Here is an 18,836-nt window from a genome sequence, read left to right on the forward strand (position 1 = left end):
AAAAAGTAGCAGTTTAAAAAAAATCTTAAACAAACACAATGTTCCAGTTCTGTATGAGAAAAATAAGATCAGTAACTCAGTCAAAAACATTGTCACCATGTTGTCTCCTATTAGATTTACAACAACATTCCTATCGTCTGCTATAAGGAATGTTTGCATGTTATGAATTTTCTATGAATTGTTTGTTATGAATTTTCCTTGTAAAAAACAGAAAAGGGCATTGTCAGCCCTAGAAGTTTTCCAGGCAGTTATCAACTGAGTGACTCACATAAAACTAAATAGATAAATAGAAAACTAAATGGCTAAAGATTAGGGAGGGATAGCTCAGTGGTTTGAGCATTGGCTTACTAAATCCAGGGTTGTAAGCTCAATCTTTGAGAAAGCCACTTAGGAATTTGGGGTGAAAATCAGTACTTGGTCCTGCTAGTGAAGGCAGGGGGCTGGACTCAATGACCTTTCAGGGTCCCTTCCAGTTCTAGGAGATTGGTGTATATCTCCAATTATTATCAGTGTAGGGTGTAACTTAGAAAACTGAACAACATGAGCCATTTACACATAGCTAATATTTGCTGAAAAAAGCACTGTGCCATTCTAAACACATACGTGAAAGCAAAGCTGCCTATCTTCATATGCAAATATAGGATCAGAATATATTGTTTAAATGTCTGCTTCTGAAAACCGGGCTCTCAAAATACAGTTACAAACCATGTCACCAAGATAAATTTAATCTTCATAGGGACCCTTTTTGAAGTGTCCAGCAAAATAGTTGATATATTTTCTTGTACAATTGGTTTCATCTCTACTAACTAATGAATCTGCCTATTTAAGCTATTTGGATCATATCATAATCTAGGACTACAGGTCACTGGTATTGTTTGCTACAGTGGTCCATTCTCAAGGGCTGTAATCCCTACTTACTTTACAAGTACTACCCTTAGTAGAATGCATTGCAGCAAAGCAGGTTTGAGATTACAAATGAATGGATAATACTGGCAAAGTCTATACCAGAAGAATGGTTGCAGCCTTTGAGTCAGACTTGGATAAAAGGCATTATGTGCCACTGCTGTCAGCTGGGAAGGGAGTACATTAATTAAGACCTGCCCTGATTCCCTATTCAAGGAATTTGCCAGATTGGTTTGCCTCTGGATGATTTTGATTTTTTTCTATTTTTCACTCAGCAAGCAGGTTGCTTCATCAATCATATGACTAGGAACAAAAGCTGGCTGAGGACCAGAAGTTCTGTTTCATGTGAAATTCTGTGATTTCAAAATTTGTTTTCATTCCAAATCATAATAATTTTTTTTCAGATATCCTTTTAAATACTAATTTTTAAAAAATCATTTTGGGTCAATCAAAACATTTCATTTTGATTTTGACTTTCATTTTATTTTTATATATTTTCATTTGCTATTTGTATTTTGTAATTTTATTTTTGTTATTTTGTATATTGTATATTGTATTTAAGATTTTTTTCTAAACAAAATATTGTTGAAATTGATATGTTCCCACAGAATGTTTCAATTTCAATGACTCCACATCTTCTGGTGGAAAAACATTCAGTTTGAAAATTACCATCCAGCTGTACTTGGAATCATAGTATAGTGATTTGTTCGTATAATCTGAGGGAAAGTTTGTAGGATGTTTGTGGATCAGAGATGGAAAAGCTAGGTGCAACCTTTGAACGCAGCCCTTGAACACTTTTCAACACTTTTCAATATTGTATGCAAATTTTGGGTGCCACTATCTAAATGTAGCTGTGTGGACTGAGATAATGTGTGCAGTAGCAACGCCATATTCTGAGTCTTACTGAAATTCTTCTGTGTATTAACAATTTCTCTTTGCATTTTTTTCAGCTCAAGTAATCACCACCATACTTACTCAGCTTTTGGTATGTCATTCAAAATTAAGTCAGATATTTTCTCCAGAAGTCCTATATGTTTGTTTAGTTCTAAAAATGTAATAAAACATTTTTCTTAGCAATCAGTCACAAGAGTTATATGATCAAAGAATCAGCTTATATCTAATCACTCTCTCATTCTATTGTATTACATGTGAAAAAGCTGTTAAAAGAGCATTATGATTGCAAATCAAGCACTCGGAAGTTAGGAAATGCAAAAATTAAGGATTTTCATGGGAAAAAATAGCATGTAATCATGTAAGTAAAGACTGTATTATAATGCATATGCACCAGGAGAGGCAAATTTAATTCTGGCATTTCCTATGTCTTGTGCACTCAATTTTGCAACCTTAATGTTCTTTTAAATATAATTTCCTAAGTTTTAAAAAAAACCTGAAAAGCAGAAAGTCCATCATATGGAAACAAACTGATGGGCCATATGTCACCAGCAAAGCTGGAACCTTTAGGTACACAACACAAACCTCTACCACGTGAGTTAATCCAGTAACTGAGCAGTATTAGGCTATTATCTTCTATGTAGACCAGACCAGACGCTAAATGGGAATGAGGCACACACTTTGCTAGTGGATTTCACAGCTATTTGATGAGAGCAGAGGAATGTAGCACCTCAAAAATCTTGGGTTCCATACAGATTCTGGAAGGGAGAGTGCTCTAGTGGGCACAGACCCGTCTTTCCCTATCTACCTTGGCTGTCCTTGCACATATGCCCCTAATATATACCCCCCACAGTCTGTCTCTGCCTCTATTCCATCACCTACAATCTGTCTCTGCCCTATTTCCCCACAGCTAGTTTCTGCTCCTTCCCCTCTCCTTGCAGCTTATCTTCACACACACGCGCACACACCCCAGCTTATAAAACAAGATATTCTAAGAATTTATTAACATGTAAAAAAAACATGTTTTTCCTAATTTCATTCTCTGAATGGTTGAACTGTTTTTAGCGAAACTTTCAAAAAAAGAGTTCAGTTTGAAGTAGGCATCCAGTATAGAAAATTTCAGTCTAAACAATTGAAGCTAGATCCTCCAGTGGCAAGAGGGGGCCATGAAACTGCATTAATATGGCATCTGGAGATACACCTATTGTGGATGTGGTTAGACATAAAGCCAGCCTAGGGGACACATTGGGAGTGTGCCAACAGCAAGATCAGGCATGGCCAGAGAACATTGTGATAAATGATCCTTAGCCAGACATGAGGCTAATATAATTTGCATCATGAATGGAACCAGATTTAGGGATTGGAGAAGTACAATGGTGGCATACAGGTTGGCCAGACCCTAGAATCATGGTCTGTTTGTAAAGATTTTATATTTGAGTTAGCGCCATTCATCTGAAAGATCCCCTAAGCTCTTTATTACTCCCTAACCAGAAGTTGAAGTGTTTGATTAAAATAATCATTCTTGAATCTTAGCTATGTGCTCTACACATCATATTAGTGTCAGAGTAACATAATCTATTTATCCCATCATAATTTAAACCACCAAGTTGAGTGTCAGAGAATGTAAGTTGGTTTCCATTCCGCTTCAATAATGGCATAATTATTAGAAGAAAACTTTGTGGTAAGTTTCCAAAGAAATTGCAGAGGATTTAGTACTCTCCTGCTTCAAACTATAGCACATTTAAATATTCTCTTTTTTAAAGTTTGCCTCTACTAAAAATAAATACAGAAGCTAGTAAAATAAACATACTTCTGAACTTTGGTCTAATGTTGAAAAACAGCTAAGGGTCATGCAGTCTAGACTAAGTCTGAGAAATAACCACAGAACTGCAAGATGAGTGTTAATCTGTGAAAATGATGAAATCTTGAATGAAGCCTCCTGTCAAAACCACGTAAGCTAGCAATATGATTATGAACAAAAATGAATGTATCTTCTCACCTGGATTTCTGAAATCATAGTTGTCTTGTCTGCTATAATCACTGACCCTTGATACATGCTGTATCTCCTTTTCCCAACAAAACACATTTGAAAAGTCACTGCAGCCACTTTTATTTTCTACTTGATCTTCAAAAGACACACATTTTTTTTCAAGGTTTTGGGCTGTGAGATCTCCACCATCATCATCACTGCCATCTTGAACAGTTCCTCCAGAAGCCATGATGGCTTTATTCTGACTCTTGACACTGTCAGTCTTCAACTGCTTATTAGATGTACTATTAGTCTTCAAAATGCCTTTTAAGAAACATACAGTTCTCTGTAAAGGGAAAGATTACAGGCCTTATTAACTAACTCAATGTCTATAGAATCACTGAAAATTTTGGAAGAAGAAAGCTAGTAAAATGCCATGAGCCCAAGCCAACAATATTTATTAATTTACTTCATATATTAAACAAAAGAAAACAATATATTGGACTTATGACAAAGGAAGGAATGTATACATTATAAAAACCTAGATAATTAAACAGAAATAATTGGTTTTTAGATACCGAGTCTGTTATTGCACACTATTGCTCAACAACTATACAGATCCACTAAAAAAATGACAACATATAATTCCCATCAAATCCTCATACTACTTACCTGTAGTACTGTTTTGCGAGATATAACTGCTTCTCTACTATGTTTTTGTTTACTAATTACTCCTGTAGGAATTCTGCACCACTGTGCATGTACAGAATTTATACCCCTCTGCAGATTTCTTTGCTTCACTGCAGAAAAATGACTTTCTGACAGAGAAGCAATGGGAAGCCACAAGAGCAGTCATGCGACCCTCCCCAGCAGTATGTTTTCAGTTCCCAGGGCAGCTGGCAGAGAGGTAAATCACTGTGGGGCAGGGAGCGGGATTGGGGAGACCCAACTTGCGGCTCCTACCCTTGCACTGGGGTCAGCTGCTAGTCCCAGCTGGGCTGTGGAGGACAGGACTTACTCTTCCCCTGCACGGCATCCAGGGCCAGGTCAGACCAACCCTCTGATTTTTAACCAAGCTACAGGAAGCTCTGCAAACTCCCCCCTCCCCTGCTTCCTGCACCCATTGCTCCTCAGCTGTAGGGGGAGGGATTCCTGTACAGGGAGATGCTCCCCCACCTGCTGTGCATCCAGCCCCCCTCATATTCAGACCCTCCTGCCGAGCTTTACCTGCTCCCCCGCACTCAGAATCCTCCCCCCCACACACAAGCCCCACTCCCCCAGCACTTGGACCACCCCAATGAACCACCCACATCCAGATTCTCACCCCACTGAACCCCACTCCCCCAGCATCTGGACCCCCACACCCAGACCCCCTCACTGAGCCCCAGCCCCCTTCATCAGGACACCCCTGCAGAGTCCAATTACTGTTGTACCCAGAACCCCCCAACAAGCCTCTGTGCATCCAGATCTCCCCCCACACCCAGATCCCCCACTGAGCTGCCCGAACCCAGATTGCCCCACTCAGAGCCCTCTCAAGCCACACCTGAATCCCCACACACTAAGCCCCTCCACACTTGGACCCTACTTTGCTGAGCCTGCTTGCCCACACCTGGTGCACTTAGCACACAGGGGAAGGGCCCTGGGGTGTTTCTGGGGCAGGCCCAATCCTTGAGCTGTGTCAGGGTTGGGTGCAACCTCACTGCTGAGTCCATGTTCCAGGGGGGAGCTGCACAGTGATCTCCCACCTCTGTGCAGCCAGTGGCCTGTGCCCCCCAATGCCATGCTGGAGCCTCCACATTTTAGAATTTTGCAGAATTTTAAAATATTGTGTGCAGAATTTTTAATTTTTTGGTGCAGAATTTTAATTTTTTGGTGCAGGAGTAACTAATCAAACCACCACTTGGAAATAAAGAAAACTAGTCAGCAGAGAATGTTGCAAGATCCTTTAAATTCCTGTGTAACAGATTCCAAGACAGTGGCCCCAAATGACACTTATTGGAAGTGATTTTAAAAGATATTTTGATTTTCGAAACACTACTTTTTTTTAATTCACATGATTCCTCCAAGTTCCAAGAGCTCATAGGATCCCTGGTTTTCACTTTACTCCTCCTGCTTCATAATTCTACCCCCGTTATTCCAATCCTGAAATTAATTCCCTTCATCAGCCAGTTATGCAGTAGTTTTATGATGGGGACTCAGATATCCACTAATGACAAAGAGAAGAAATTCAAATTAATTTGCACTGGGGACCTAAGACTTTGAGTTTCTCTTTCAGTGTCACTGAAATCCTCAGGTTTCTGTGTTTTTTATGAAGACATTTGCCAAAATCTCTCCTGCTTCTGACTTCACATGAACCACCCTAACCCCAAGAGATTGCAATGCCACCATTTTTAAGGCCAAAATATAATAAACTACAGTGCCAGAATATAATATTGATTTCATGTGTTCAGGCAGCTCAGTATATCAAATGAAGAATTTACTGTTTTTCTGCTTACAACAAACTAAAAATCAGAATTATTTGCATCCTGCAAGAACAGAATCCAGGATAGAAGCAAGAAAAGTGTGTTACTGATGATTTTTATCCCTGATGGGTGTTAAATTTGGACCACATTTTCTACATTTGCTTACAGCCTTCAGATAAAAACCAGAAAAAGTTACCCTTTTGTTACTATCCTGATTTTACAGGATTATAAACAGCAGCTAAATATAGCCTAAAATTTATCAGGATCTCCTTTAAGGTAACCTGGTACACCTGCTTCATAAAGAACAGTTTCTGGCACCTAGAAGCAAACATACTACATACTACATTACTATGTTTCATAGAATCCAACAAGAATTTATGCCATAACCAGACCCTTAAGTAATTAATCATAGATATTTGAAATATTCTGGGTGGCTCAAAGCAAATTCAATGCTGCTTTAGAATGAAACTATAATAAATATGCTGAATTGTGGGGGCAGCTGTCCCTGAACCAGTATTGAATATATATACGAGAGTGGCTTTAATAATTAGAATAAATAATTGATATAATTTCTGATGCCATAAGTGTGCATACCACTGTTCAGACAACCCTCTCCCTCCCCAAACCTAGTACAACCTAGAGAACAAATTCTCCTTTCACTTTCATCTGTACTGACATAACTGGACTTGCACCAGGTAGAATTAAGGGACCTAGGTGATGGGGCAATTAAAGATAGGGCTCAAAATAACTTGTTCTGCTCAGTAGGAAATTGGCTGCGGCTTTTAGAAAGCAAGAATCCAAGGGCTTTGGAGGGACTTGCGAACACACACACACACTCTGCTACTACCCACAGCCCCCCTTCTCCCCACATCCTGACTTTCTCACTGCCAGCCCTGTAAGCCCCGTGCCCCTCAAGAGACCCCTGCCAGGGCAGCTCACACCCCCTCCCATCCATGCGCCGTCCTTGCTAGCGCCCCAAAGAAGCGAAGAGCATCCCAGTCCCTCGCTGCACACGGGCTTTCCTGATCCGAGCCGCCAGCTCCGCGCCCCCTAGAGCAGCAGCGGCGCTGGAGAAGGCAGGAGATGCTCCGCTCTGTAGACCGTACCTGGGCAGAGGGGGAAACCAGCGGGGAGAGCACCTGGGGAACAAGTGCTGCTGCTGCCGCTCCTGCTGGTGAGTTTATGATCGGACAGGAAGGAGTGGGAGGTGCCTCCCCGCTGTCATGGATAAGTTTCGATTCTCAGAAAACACGTAACAGGGATTTCTTTTGATTCACTGCAGGAGGGGAGCGGGTATGTGAACTCAGGACCAGAGCCGCACCCCTCTACTACTGCTGATACTCTCAGCTACTGGAGATAAGGCTGCACTGAGGGTTAATGCACACAGGTTTATATTGCTATAACGATGCTGGTTTAGGGCTTGTCTACACTGGCAAGTTTCTGTGCAGTAAAGCAGCTTTTTGTGCTCAAACCGCAGATATGCGCACACTGACAAGCCACTTTGTGCACAGAAACTCCTCGGGGCAGGTCTACACTAGGGGGGATCGAACTAAGGGTACGTCTTCACTACCCGCCGTATCGGCAGGTAGCAATCGATTGCTCAGGGATCGATATATCGCGTCTCATCTAGACGCGATATATCGATCCCCGAACGCGCTCCTGTCGACTCCGTAACTCCACCAACCCGAACAGCGGTAGCGGAGTCGACATGGAGAGCCGCGGACATCAATCCCGCGCCGTGAGGACGGTAGGTAATTTGATATAAGATACTTCGACTTCAGCTACGTTATTCACGTAGCTGAAGTTGCGTATCTTATATCGATTTTCCCCCGTAGTGTAGACCTGCCCTTAGATACGCAACTTCAGCTACGTGAATAGCGTAGCTGAAGTCGAAGTACCTTAGATCGAATTACTTACCGTCCTCATGGCGCGGGATCAACGTCCGCAGCTCCCCATGTCGACTCCGCTACCGCCGTTCGCATTGGTGGAGTTCTGGAGTCAACAGGAGCGCGTTCGGGGATCGATATATCGCGTCTAGATGCCTCGAGTGACTGCTCTGCTCATTGTTTTGAACTCGCCTGCCCTGGAGACATGTGCCCCTCTGAGGCAGGGCCGGCTCCAGGCACCAGCAAAGGAAGCAGGAGCCTGGGGCGGCCAATGGAAGGGGGCAGCAGTGCATTCATTGTTGGGGCGACACATCTGGATTGGGCGGCGGTGGCACTTCGGCACCAGCCCAATCAGCCCACTTCAGATCGGTGGCAATTCGGCGGCAGGTCCTCACTCACTGTCTTGCTCCTCGGTGGCACTTCAACGGCAGGTCAATCAGGTTCTTCTTTTTTTTTTTTCACTGCTTGAGGCGGCAAAAAAGCTGGAGCCGGCACTGTTCCCAGGGGTGAAAGTAACATTAAGCACTTACCTGTATGGGGGCCTCGGGCAGAAGGAGCGGGGCTGGGGGTCAGCCCAGGGCCCTGGTGGCGATTTAAAGGGCCCAGGGCTCCCGGCTACTACCGCAGTAGTGCCAGCGGCAGCTGGTTCCCACTCCCCTACCCCCCATCAGCGGTCTGGGGGGGGAAGGGGCAATGACGGCAGCACTTTAACAAGGGTCCTTTTCCGTGGCAGCACTTAAATGTTGCTGCCCCTTTTGCACCCCCGCCCCGCCCCGCAACGGCGGCGCTGCTGGTAGGGTCCCTACCGGCAGGGCCACCGACGGGAGGGAAGCAAAAGGTCAGCGACATTAAAGTGCGCAGGGTCCTTAACGTGTTGCAGCTGCAGTGCTTTAACGTCAGCTGTGTACGGGCTGATCCAGTGGCCACTTTTTACCGCTACACTGTACTGGCCTGTACTGCCCCACTTTCACCCCTGGCCCTTCCCCTTTCAAAGCACCATTTCCGACAGCCCTTCCATGCTGTGCTGATCTGCTCCAGGACACAAAGCAAACCATTAATGTGGAATACTTGTGCTGTTGAACACAAAGGCAGGTGTCTGTGTGTGTGTGAGAGAGATATTGCTGTGCAGAGAGCCCAGGGAAGGAGGTGGGGACTGATGTTGGGGTTTTCCCCTCTCCCTGTCTCAGGACTGGTTGCTTCCTGACGCTGTCTGAACTTACAAGACAGTATGCTGATACACTCTTTGTCCCTCAAAACACACTGTCTCTCTCTCCCGCACATACACTCCCTGTCACACACTCCTCCCCCCTCTCCCAACTTCAGTTGAAAAGCAGCTGACAATGTAATAGGTTGCCTATGGAACAATTTGGGAAACCTGCATCATGTGATGCTGTGCCTGCACCATGAGGCATTTCAAACTCTTCCCAAAGCACCCTGTGGCCAGTTGCACAGTGGGATAGCTACCACAATGCACTGCTGTCTTTGCTGTTTCAAGAGATGCTAATGTGGATGCGTTCCAGTATCACAAGGAGCACAGTGTGGACACGCAACTGCGGTTTAATTCCAGCGTTTTAATAAAAGTGGTATAACTTGTGGTGCAGAAAGTTGCCAGTGTAGACATACCCAATAGTTAAAGCAGTACAACTCCTAGTGGTGGATGCAGTTATATGGCTATAAACGTGCTTATTTCAATATAGGTTATTCCCCAATAAAAACTCCATGTAGTCCAGACTCAATAGCTTTCTAAATTCCCGCTCAATTTGGATTCATTTGAAGGGAAATTTTACACAGTAACAACCACTTTTCCCCACCCAGGAAAAAGGTAAAAGCATGGATCCTCTGGGATTCTGCTGATCTTTGTACCGTCATTCCACTACCTACAAGGAGAACAAGTCCAACTGCACCAATAAGAAACCACAAGATCCCAGAACAAGAGTGCTGCAAAACTCATATCCAGTATGTGGATCCCACTGGATCTAAGCAATACTTGGTCCCACTGACTCAAATTTCACTGTCTAGAGTACATATTTAGCTGCTTCTATTAAAACTTTTAAGCACCTTAAAACTTCAGACCCTGTTGTGGGTCTGACAATATTTTGGTCCCAATTCTCCAAATTCTAATATCTAAATAGAAAACAAGTGTAAACATCCCTATTGCACCAATAAAATTCAGACCAGGCCATATCGCAAAAGACTTGGCCAGATAGAGAGGGAGAGAGAGAGAGATAGATGACATTGCCACACCCACTACTCAGTCTAAATCCCAAATACCAGCTGGGATGTGAAACTTTGTCTCCCACTTCCAACGTCCCTCCCCTCCATTCTCCATCTTGTGTGTTCTTTTCCTCTTCCCTTATATTCTATCTAAATTAATGCACAGAGCTGATCCATTCCATAGTATCTGATCCATCTAGCACAGCTAAAGCCTCCCCTCTCAGTTCCAGTGCTGGGTTAGGAACCCCAAGGCACTATGGAAAACTCCGACATTCTCAGATTTATCATTTCCATTACTTTTCTCCAAAAAAAGAACGAAACCTAAGATCCATGGCTGAGACTTTCTTGCATCAGAGAGCAGGATCTTTGACAGAGGGAGGAGCAGGCTCAGGAGCTGAGGGCTGGTCTATGCTAGAAAGCTAAGTTTATGTGAGTTGCCTTGCACCAACCTAATTGTGCATGTGTCTTCACTGAAATTGTCTCTCACTGATGGAAGTGCTCCATTATGGCAATGCAGTAACATCACCTCCCCAAACTACATGAAGTCATGGTTAATATTGTGGTCGACACAGTGTGTGTGTGAATACTGTGTGACCTATGTCCCACAATGCCCGATAGTGTCAGATCCAGTCATAATTGTGAACTCCACTGCCCAGGGTCACAGAAACCAGAAGCCAGGTCCCATTTTAAAAATTCCATAATTTTGAAATGCCTTTTCATGATTCACCAGCTTGGTGAGCACACCTGGCATCTCACCATTGTTGTGTGCAACCGCCCAGTCAGCCATACCAGTTACATGCTTTAGATATGTTCTGACCTGGAGTAGACAGAAGGTATTGGACCTCCTGGGTCTATGAGGAGAAGAGGCTGTGAAGTCACAGCTACAGAGCAGCTATAGAAACATGGACATCTCTGAGCAGATTACATGGGGATTCAGAAAAAGGGTAATGACAGGGAGCAGCAGCAGTGCCATGTGAAAGTGAAGGAATTGCGGCAGCTGGCAGGTATACCACGAGGCCAGGGAGTCCAACAGTCAATCTGGTGCCAAGCTGCAGACCTACTGCTTTTATAATGAGCTGCATGCCATACTTGGTGGAGACCCCACAAGCAGTCCACAGACCACTGCAGATACCTCAGTGGAGCCCAAGATAGAGATCCCTGCCATGAACAGACAGGAGGAGGAGGAGGATGGAGGACATGTGACTGGGGGATGCAGCTATGTTGTGAGTCAGAACCTGTTTGAGATTCCACCGCAGTTTAGTCAGTCCCGTTAGCTGAGCACAGGCAAGCCTGTTGCAAGGGGAGGAACCTCAGGTAAGTGTGTGAATGCCTTTTCTTTTGGAATGTCTAAATGTATAGATGGTACCCAACCCCAAACTAATCAGGACTCAGGTACTGACTTCCCATGCACAACATGGATTCACCAAGGGTAAGTCATGCCTGACTAACCTAATTGCTTTCTATGATGAGATAACTGGCTCTGTGGATGAGAGGAAAGCAGTGGATGTGTTATTCCTTGACTTTAGCAAAGCTTTTCATATGGTCTCCCACAGTATTCTTGCCGGCAAGTTAAAGAAGTATGGGCTGGATGAATGGACTATAAGGTGGCTAGAAAGCTGGCTAGATTGTCGGTATCAACGGGTTGGTCCTGGGCCGGTTTTGTTCAATATCTTCTTTAATGATCTGGAGGATGGCATGGACTGCACCCTCAGCAAGTTTGCAGATGACACTAAACTGGGAGGAGTGGTAGATATGCTGGAGGGTAGGGATAGGATACAGAGGGACCTAGACAAATTAGAGGATTGGTCCAAAAGAAATCTGATGAGGTTCAACAAGAACAAGTGCAGAGTCCTGCACTTAGGGTGGAAGAATCCCATGCACTGCTACAGACTAGGGACCGAGTGGCTAGGCAGCAGTTCTGCAGAAAAGGACCTCGGGGTTACAAGAAGCTGAATATGAGTTGACAGTGTACCCTTGTTGCCAAGAAGGCTAATGGCATTTTGGGCTGTATAAGTAAGGGCATTGCCAGCAGATCGAGGGACGTGATCATTCCCCTCTATTCGGCATTGGTGAGGCCTCATCTGGAGTACTGTGTCCAGCTTTGGGCCCCACACTACAAGAAGGATGTGGAAAAATTGGAAAGAGTCCACCAGAGGGCAACAAAAAATGATTAGGGGGTTGGAGCACATGATTTATGAGGAGAGGCTGAGGGAATTGGGTTTGTTTAGTCTGCAGAAGAGAAGAATGAGGGGGGATTTGATAGCTGCTTTCAACTACCTGAAAGGGGGTTCCAAAGAGGATGGATCTAGACTGTTCTCAGTGGTACCAGATGACAGAACAAGGAGCAATGGTCTCAAGTTGCAGTGGGGGAGGTTTAGGTTGGATATTAGGAAAAATGTTTTCATTAGGAGGGTGGTGAAGCACTGGAATGGGTTAGACCTAGGGAGGTGTTAGAAACTCTTTCCTTAGAGGTTTTTAAGGTCAGGCTAGATGAAGCCCTAGCTGATTTAGTTGGGGATTGGTCCTGCTTTGAGCAGGGGGTTGGACTAGATGACCTCCTGAGGTCCCTTCAAACCCTGATATTCTATGATTCTATGAAAGGGTTGTCACTTGGGCCTCTGAATTTGGGATCCACCAGGGATTGATGGACAGCTGATACCTGTGCCCCAGTGTCTCTCCATGCAGTAATCTTCCTCCCACCCACAATCACAGTTTCCCTTCACCCTGGGGGTATTTTTGAGGCATCTGGGCCTGAAGGCTCTCGATGGGATCCTGGGGTGATGAGTTGCAGTCGGCTGGTGCTCTTGGGGCAGTTGGCCTTCACATGCCCCAGTTCATTACATTTAAAGCATCACCCAGCTGACTGTGGATTGGGGCGAGGTGGGTGGTTGGAGAGTAGGGTGGTGGGACGAGAGGGCATCTGGGGTCTCCCTGGCTGTGTGGAGGGATCCTCCTTGGGAGGTAGGGCTTTGGGCTGACTCCAGTGGTGGGGTGTCATCTCAGGTTGCCCCTTCTGATATCCCCACCAAATGCTACTAGCTTTCTTCTTCTCTGCCACCTCCACGCATTGGCTCCAATCTCCTGCACGTCAATTACAGTTTTGGGCTTCCCATCTAGGATGTACCTTTCTATTTCCTCAGGAACACCCTCTAAGAACTGCTCCATTTGTATTAGGAGAGACAAATCAGCCAAAGGGGGGGAGGGATAGTTCAGTGGTTTGCACATTGGCCTGCTAAACCCAGCATAGTGAGTTCAATCTTTGAGTGGGCCATCTGGGGCAAAAATCAGTACTTGGGCCTGCTAGTGAAATCAGGGGGCTGGACTCAATGACCTCATCATTTCAAGGTCCCTTCCAGTTCTAGGAGATGGGTATATCTCCTATTATTATTTATTATAAAGACTTAACATTTGTTTCTGGTATCCAGGCATCCCAATTTTTTACAGTGTGGTAGGTGTGTCAGGAAAATGTCACATCTGGTTTCCACCTTAGGAGTCTGAACCACCGATGGGCATGCTCAGGTGTTAGCCCCATCCTAATTCTGGCCTTTTGTTTGTACTCGTTCATGTGTTCTTTAGGCATTTCAGTTGCCACCTCTGCTAAGGGTCCACTGAGTTGTGGTCTCAGCTCCACCATATACAGGTCTGTAGGGATGTTGTACCCAAGGCAGGCCCTTTCAAAATTTTCTAAGAAGGCCTCTGTATCATCTCCTACCTTGTATGTGGGGAATATCTTGGAATGGGGAGCGGTACCTGGAGGAGGACCATTAGGGCTACCTGGCTGATCCAGTTTAGCCCTTTCCAGCTCTAAGTGCTTCAGCTCTGTCTCCGCTTTTAAGGGCTTTGCCTCCATTTCTGCCTCCAAGCGCTTCTCCACCGCTTCCGCCTCCAAACACTTCATCTGTAGGAAGAAATTCCTGTCTTCCGCAGTTAGAACTCGGTCTGGGTTAAGGGCATCTTGGCACCTGAATCTCGGGTTGGGAGGACTGACCATTCCCTTCGGGGAAATCTCTGGTCTCCCATTCCCTCCCTGCATTTCTATCATGGAGCTGGATGTCTGAGCTTGATCTGAGTCTGTTTCCTCTGTGGCATGCTGCTTTGGGAAGACTGGTTGCTCTAGGGTTTCGGTGCCTGACTGCAACCTCATTCACGGGGATGCCTTACTCTAGCCTAGCTATTTTGTTGCCATGAAGCTAGAGAAAAACAACTGCTTGTTGAACTCCCTGGCTTTGCAGGCTGAACCCTTTGCATTTCTGTTCCCCCTCAGGCAGCAAAGAAAAGAAAAGAAAGAAAAAAACCTGGCTTTGCAGGCTGCCAAAAGGAAAAATGTGTCCTTTTTAAAATCCTGAGGTCTGTGCCTCTGGTTCAAAATGATCCCACCGCTCTGCCACCATGTCAAGGCTGATTCCCCACTCTGGCACTTCGAGTGCAGAAGGTGGGGGCCCGCAAGGATTCTAAAAATTAATACTGGCCAGTCCAGGCTTGTAACTCCCAAGGTTACAGCTTTTCTCTGACTTTGGATGGATAGATGCTGCCACCACCCAAGTGCAGAACCCCTTTGAGAGCTCAGGAAGGTGCACTTGGGAATTCCTTCCTGTGGGCAACCCTCAAGCCCTTTCACACCCCCTCTGGGGAAGAGCTGAGAAAGAAAAAAAAAGGAAATCAGCTGTTGTCACCAGCTAATTAAGCAACATGTGCACAAACCTCTTAAGATATAAAAATACAATTCTGTTCTTAAAATAGGTAAATCTTATTAAAAAAAAAGAAAATACATCTGGGAACTCAGGCTATTGCTAGATTTTAAAACAGCAACTACATGGATTAAGCACCAAGAATAGCTTTCTTGAGGTCCATCTGAAAGGTTACAAGCAAAACAAAAGCACCTGGAATCCACAAACCATAACAAAATAAAAGGGATAAGCCTAATTGCATCTTCCTAGACATTTCCTGATCTACTTACATATCTGGGGTTTTAACTGAGTAGTTTCTAGGTATGATACTGATGATTTTTTCATACCTGGCCCAAACTTCTTACAGCATAGCTGCTGTCCTGTCCGCCTCTCTCCGGGAGAACGACAATACAGACAAAAGGGGAGGTTTTTTCCCAATTTTAAAAAGTTCTAGCCTTCCCATTGGGTCTTTTGGCCACTCACTTTTACCTATGCATATCAGTGAGACATTTTTAACCCTTTACATGTAGAGCAATTAGAGAATAGCTATTAAGAGGGATTTTATTGCTACCGGCTGGTTGGGTGTCCATAAAAGGGGGCTCCCCCTACCCCTGTCATTTATCACAGTGCCCCAAAGAACATACAGTCTAAAAGACAAGATAGATACATTGTGGGAAAGAGAGATAGAGTATACAATCAGAGTGAATGGAACCTTTTGTGTTTGGCTGAGTTGGTCATTGTCTGAGTAGAGTAATTTAAATTTAATTTGGCTCAGTCAGCCCCTTTACAATCTTTCTTGTATAGATGCTCCAACATTCAAGGGCTTATTAAATACATAGTGTTTTTAATACTTTGCTATGTTTCAGTATTGTGATCTTCCCTTACTTCTGATCTAAAACACTAAAATAATATCAGACTCCCAGTTTACAGTTTTGCTAATTTGTATGAATGGAGTGGTATGGCCACCATGTTCAGCACAGAATGTATTGTAAAGGGCAGATGTTTGGAGATCCCAGTGACAGGCATGATATAGATACACAGTAGATAACATAGAATGGTCTATGGCAAAGCACAGCACTGTAGTACACACAATACACAACTTCTTTCATTTCTTTTATCTCATTCTCACATGGGAGACTGTAATATTCATTAATGAGGTAATAGGAAAGCAATTTTGAACTGTGCCTTTGGTGCTTAGTTCAGTGCCATGCAGGACCCAGTCTCAATACCTCCTAATGACAGCTATTTTTAGAAATCATTTATTCTATATGTGTTTTATCACTAAAGCCAGACAACTAACTTTTCCATGGGAACAACACTTATTTCTCCATCTGCAGGATATGTAAACTTTAAACATCAAGCTGATACATTTGCAAATTTTACTAAGAATTATGGTATCTACAATATTTCCCACTGTGGGGAAAAAATGGTTTTGTGTTCCTTCTAAGAGTTTATAAGATCGCCTTAGAGTGAGTTCCTGCTCCCAAGTTACAAAGAAATTTCTCATATTTTCAATTGACATATGTTAGTTTTCTATTTAGTTATCCTTCTTTTTTCTCCTATGTGTGTAAGATAGAAAGGAAATTTATATTGTTTTGATATAACAGCCAATCCTAAAACAAAAAGTAACAGCCTCTAGTGCCTGTATATGTGATATCTCTGAGGTCTGGGATATTTCTGCCACCACCTTTTTCAGCACCTTTCTGTTAGCCAATCAGAAAAAAGCAAAGGGCCTGAACACTCTTCACATCCATGGAAACTCTTTCCAAAAATAGTACTGAGCTAAGTGCCTGCCTACTAGGAGTCAGTGGCTGACACATCCCTCTGTATTTCACACTAATTGACCAACTGTGTTCTACTAACTGATTCTTTTAAAACAATTTCATCCTATTTCTGTTGAACAGCTGATTTCTTCCCTTGGCATATTCCACTGACAGTAACTCCCTTGCTTTCCCAGGGAATGTGACATCCTTTCACATTTGTCTTTGTTTAGCACTCTGGCTCCTGGTATCGTTATACAGCTGTCTACGCTTATCTTGCATCAACTGTCTTTTACTTGCAAGGTGGATTTCCTCATACAGGCCACAGAAACTCAATGTGCACTATTAAAAGACATAGTGGTTTGAAATAGTTGTTTAGAAAAACAAAATTACTAACAGCTACAATTTTAAAAAGGGAACCAAAAGTAATGTGTTTTATTCAGAGATCAGCACGTCAATGCTAGTGCAACAAAGCACTAAAAGGCACATTCACTTTTCAGAGTTAAACCCCTGTATGAAACAGGAGCTTTGGAACAGCTGTTGTGCTTCAGGATAGTGTCCATGTAACATATCTTATCCTTTCTTAACAGTTCTGCTCTGACACCCTTTATATGTTCGGAAAAGAACAAGTCAGTCTTTTAAAGCCACAATATCTACAGGGTCTGGGGCTCTGACTCAGAGCAGCCGTTTGCCTCTCTGTTTTTTTGATAGGCTTGCCTCAGCTCCTTAAGTTTCATGCGGCACTACTGCAGGTCCCTGTTATAGCCTCTGTCCTTCATGCCCTTTGAGATTTTTTCAGATGTTTGAGCATTTCGTCTTTTGGAACAGAGTTCTGATAGCACAGATTTGTCTCCCCATGCAGTGATCAGATCCCATACCTCCCATTCGGTCCATGCTGGAGCTCTTTTGCAATTCTGGGACTCCATCATGGTCACCTCTGCTGATGAGATCTGCACTCACCTGCAGATCTCCATGCTGGCCAAACAGAAAATGAGATTCAAAAGTTTGTGGGCCTTTTCCTGTCTACATGGCCACTGCATCGGAGTTGAGAGCACTGTCCAGAGAGGTCACAATGGAGCACTCTGGGATAGCTCCTGGAGGCCAATACTGTCGAATTGCGACCACACTACCCCAAATTCGACCCGGCAAGGTTGATTTCAGCGCTAATCCCCTCATCGGGGGATGAGTACCGAAATTGATTTTAACAGCCCTTTAAGTCAAAAATAACAGCTTCGTCATGTGGATGGGTGCAGAGTTAAACTGATCTAATGCTGCTAAATTCAACCTAAACTCATAGTGTAGACCAGGGCTTAGACTCCCTTAGGGAACTGATGAGCAGTATTCCCTGGGAGGCTAATATGAGGGGGAAAGGAGTCCAGAAGATCTGGCTGTATTTTAAAGAAGCCTTATTGAAGGTGCAGGAACAAACCGATGTGCAGAAAGAATAGCAAATATGGCAGGCGGCCAGCTTGGCTTAACAGTGAAATCTTCGGTGAGCTTAAACTCAAAAAGGAAGCTTACAAAAAGTGGAAATTTCGACAGATGACTAGGGAGGAGTATAGAAATATTGCTAGAGCATGCAGGGGTGTAATCAGGAAGGCCAAGGCACAATTGAAGGTGCAGTTAGCAAGGGATGTGAAGGGTAACAAGAAGGGTTTGTACAGGTATGTTAGCAACAAGAAGAAGGTCAGGGACTGTGTGAGACCATTACTGAATGGGGGAGGCAACATAGTGACTGATGATGTGGAAAAAGCTGAAGTACTCAATGATTTTTTTGCCTCTGTCTTGACAAACAAGGTAAACTTCCAGACTGCTGCACTGGGCAACAAGTATGGGGAGGAGATGAGCAGTCCTCAGTGGTGAAAGAAGTGGTTCAGGATTATATAGAAAAGCTGGACATGCATAAGTCCATGGGTCCAAATCTAATGCATCCAAGGGTATTGAGGGAGTTGGCTAATGTGATTGCAGAGCCATTGGCCATTATCTTTGAAAATTCGTGATCAAGGGAGGTCCCGGATGATTGGAAAAAGGCAAATATAGTGCCCATATTTAAAAAAGGGAAGAAATAGAACCTGGGGAACTAC

General features: G+C 44.0%; 1 protein-coding gene across 1 annotated transcript in view; it reads right to left on the reverse strand.

Moving 5' to 3' along the window:
• The window catches only part of DDX60 (DExD/H-box helicase 60), a 75,841-nt gene extending 68,440 nt beyond the window's left edge, over window positions 1-7,401 (reverse strand). Inside the window, exons 1-3 of the mRNA XM_045017798.1 lie at window positions 7,332-7,401; window positions 3,794-4,109; window positions 1,879-1,948 (exon numbers count right to left, since the gene is read on the reverse strand). Of these exons, the coding sequence (XP_044873733.1) occupies window positions 1,879-1,948; window positions 3,794-4,013 (290 nt within the window). The 5' untranslated portion in view covers window positions 4,014-4,109; window positions 7,332-7,401. The remainder of the gene's footprint in view (window positions 1-1,878; window positions 1,949-3,793; window positions 4,110-7,331) is intronic.
• Window positions 7,402-18,836: the final 11,435 nt, after the last annotated feature.

This window comes from Mauremys mutica, chromosome 5, assembly GCF_020497125.1.
Source record: "Mauremys mutica isolate MM-2020 ecotype Southern chromosome 5, ASM2049712v1, whole genome shotgun sequence".
NCBI classification, from domain to species: domain Eukaryota; kingdom Metazoa; phylum Chordata; order Testudines; family Geoemydidae; genus Mauremys; species Mauremys mutica.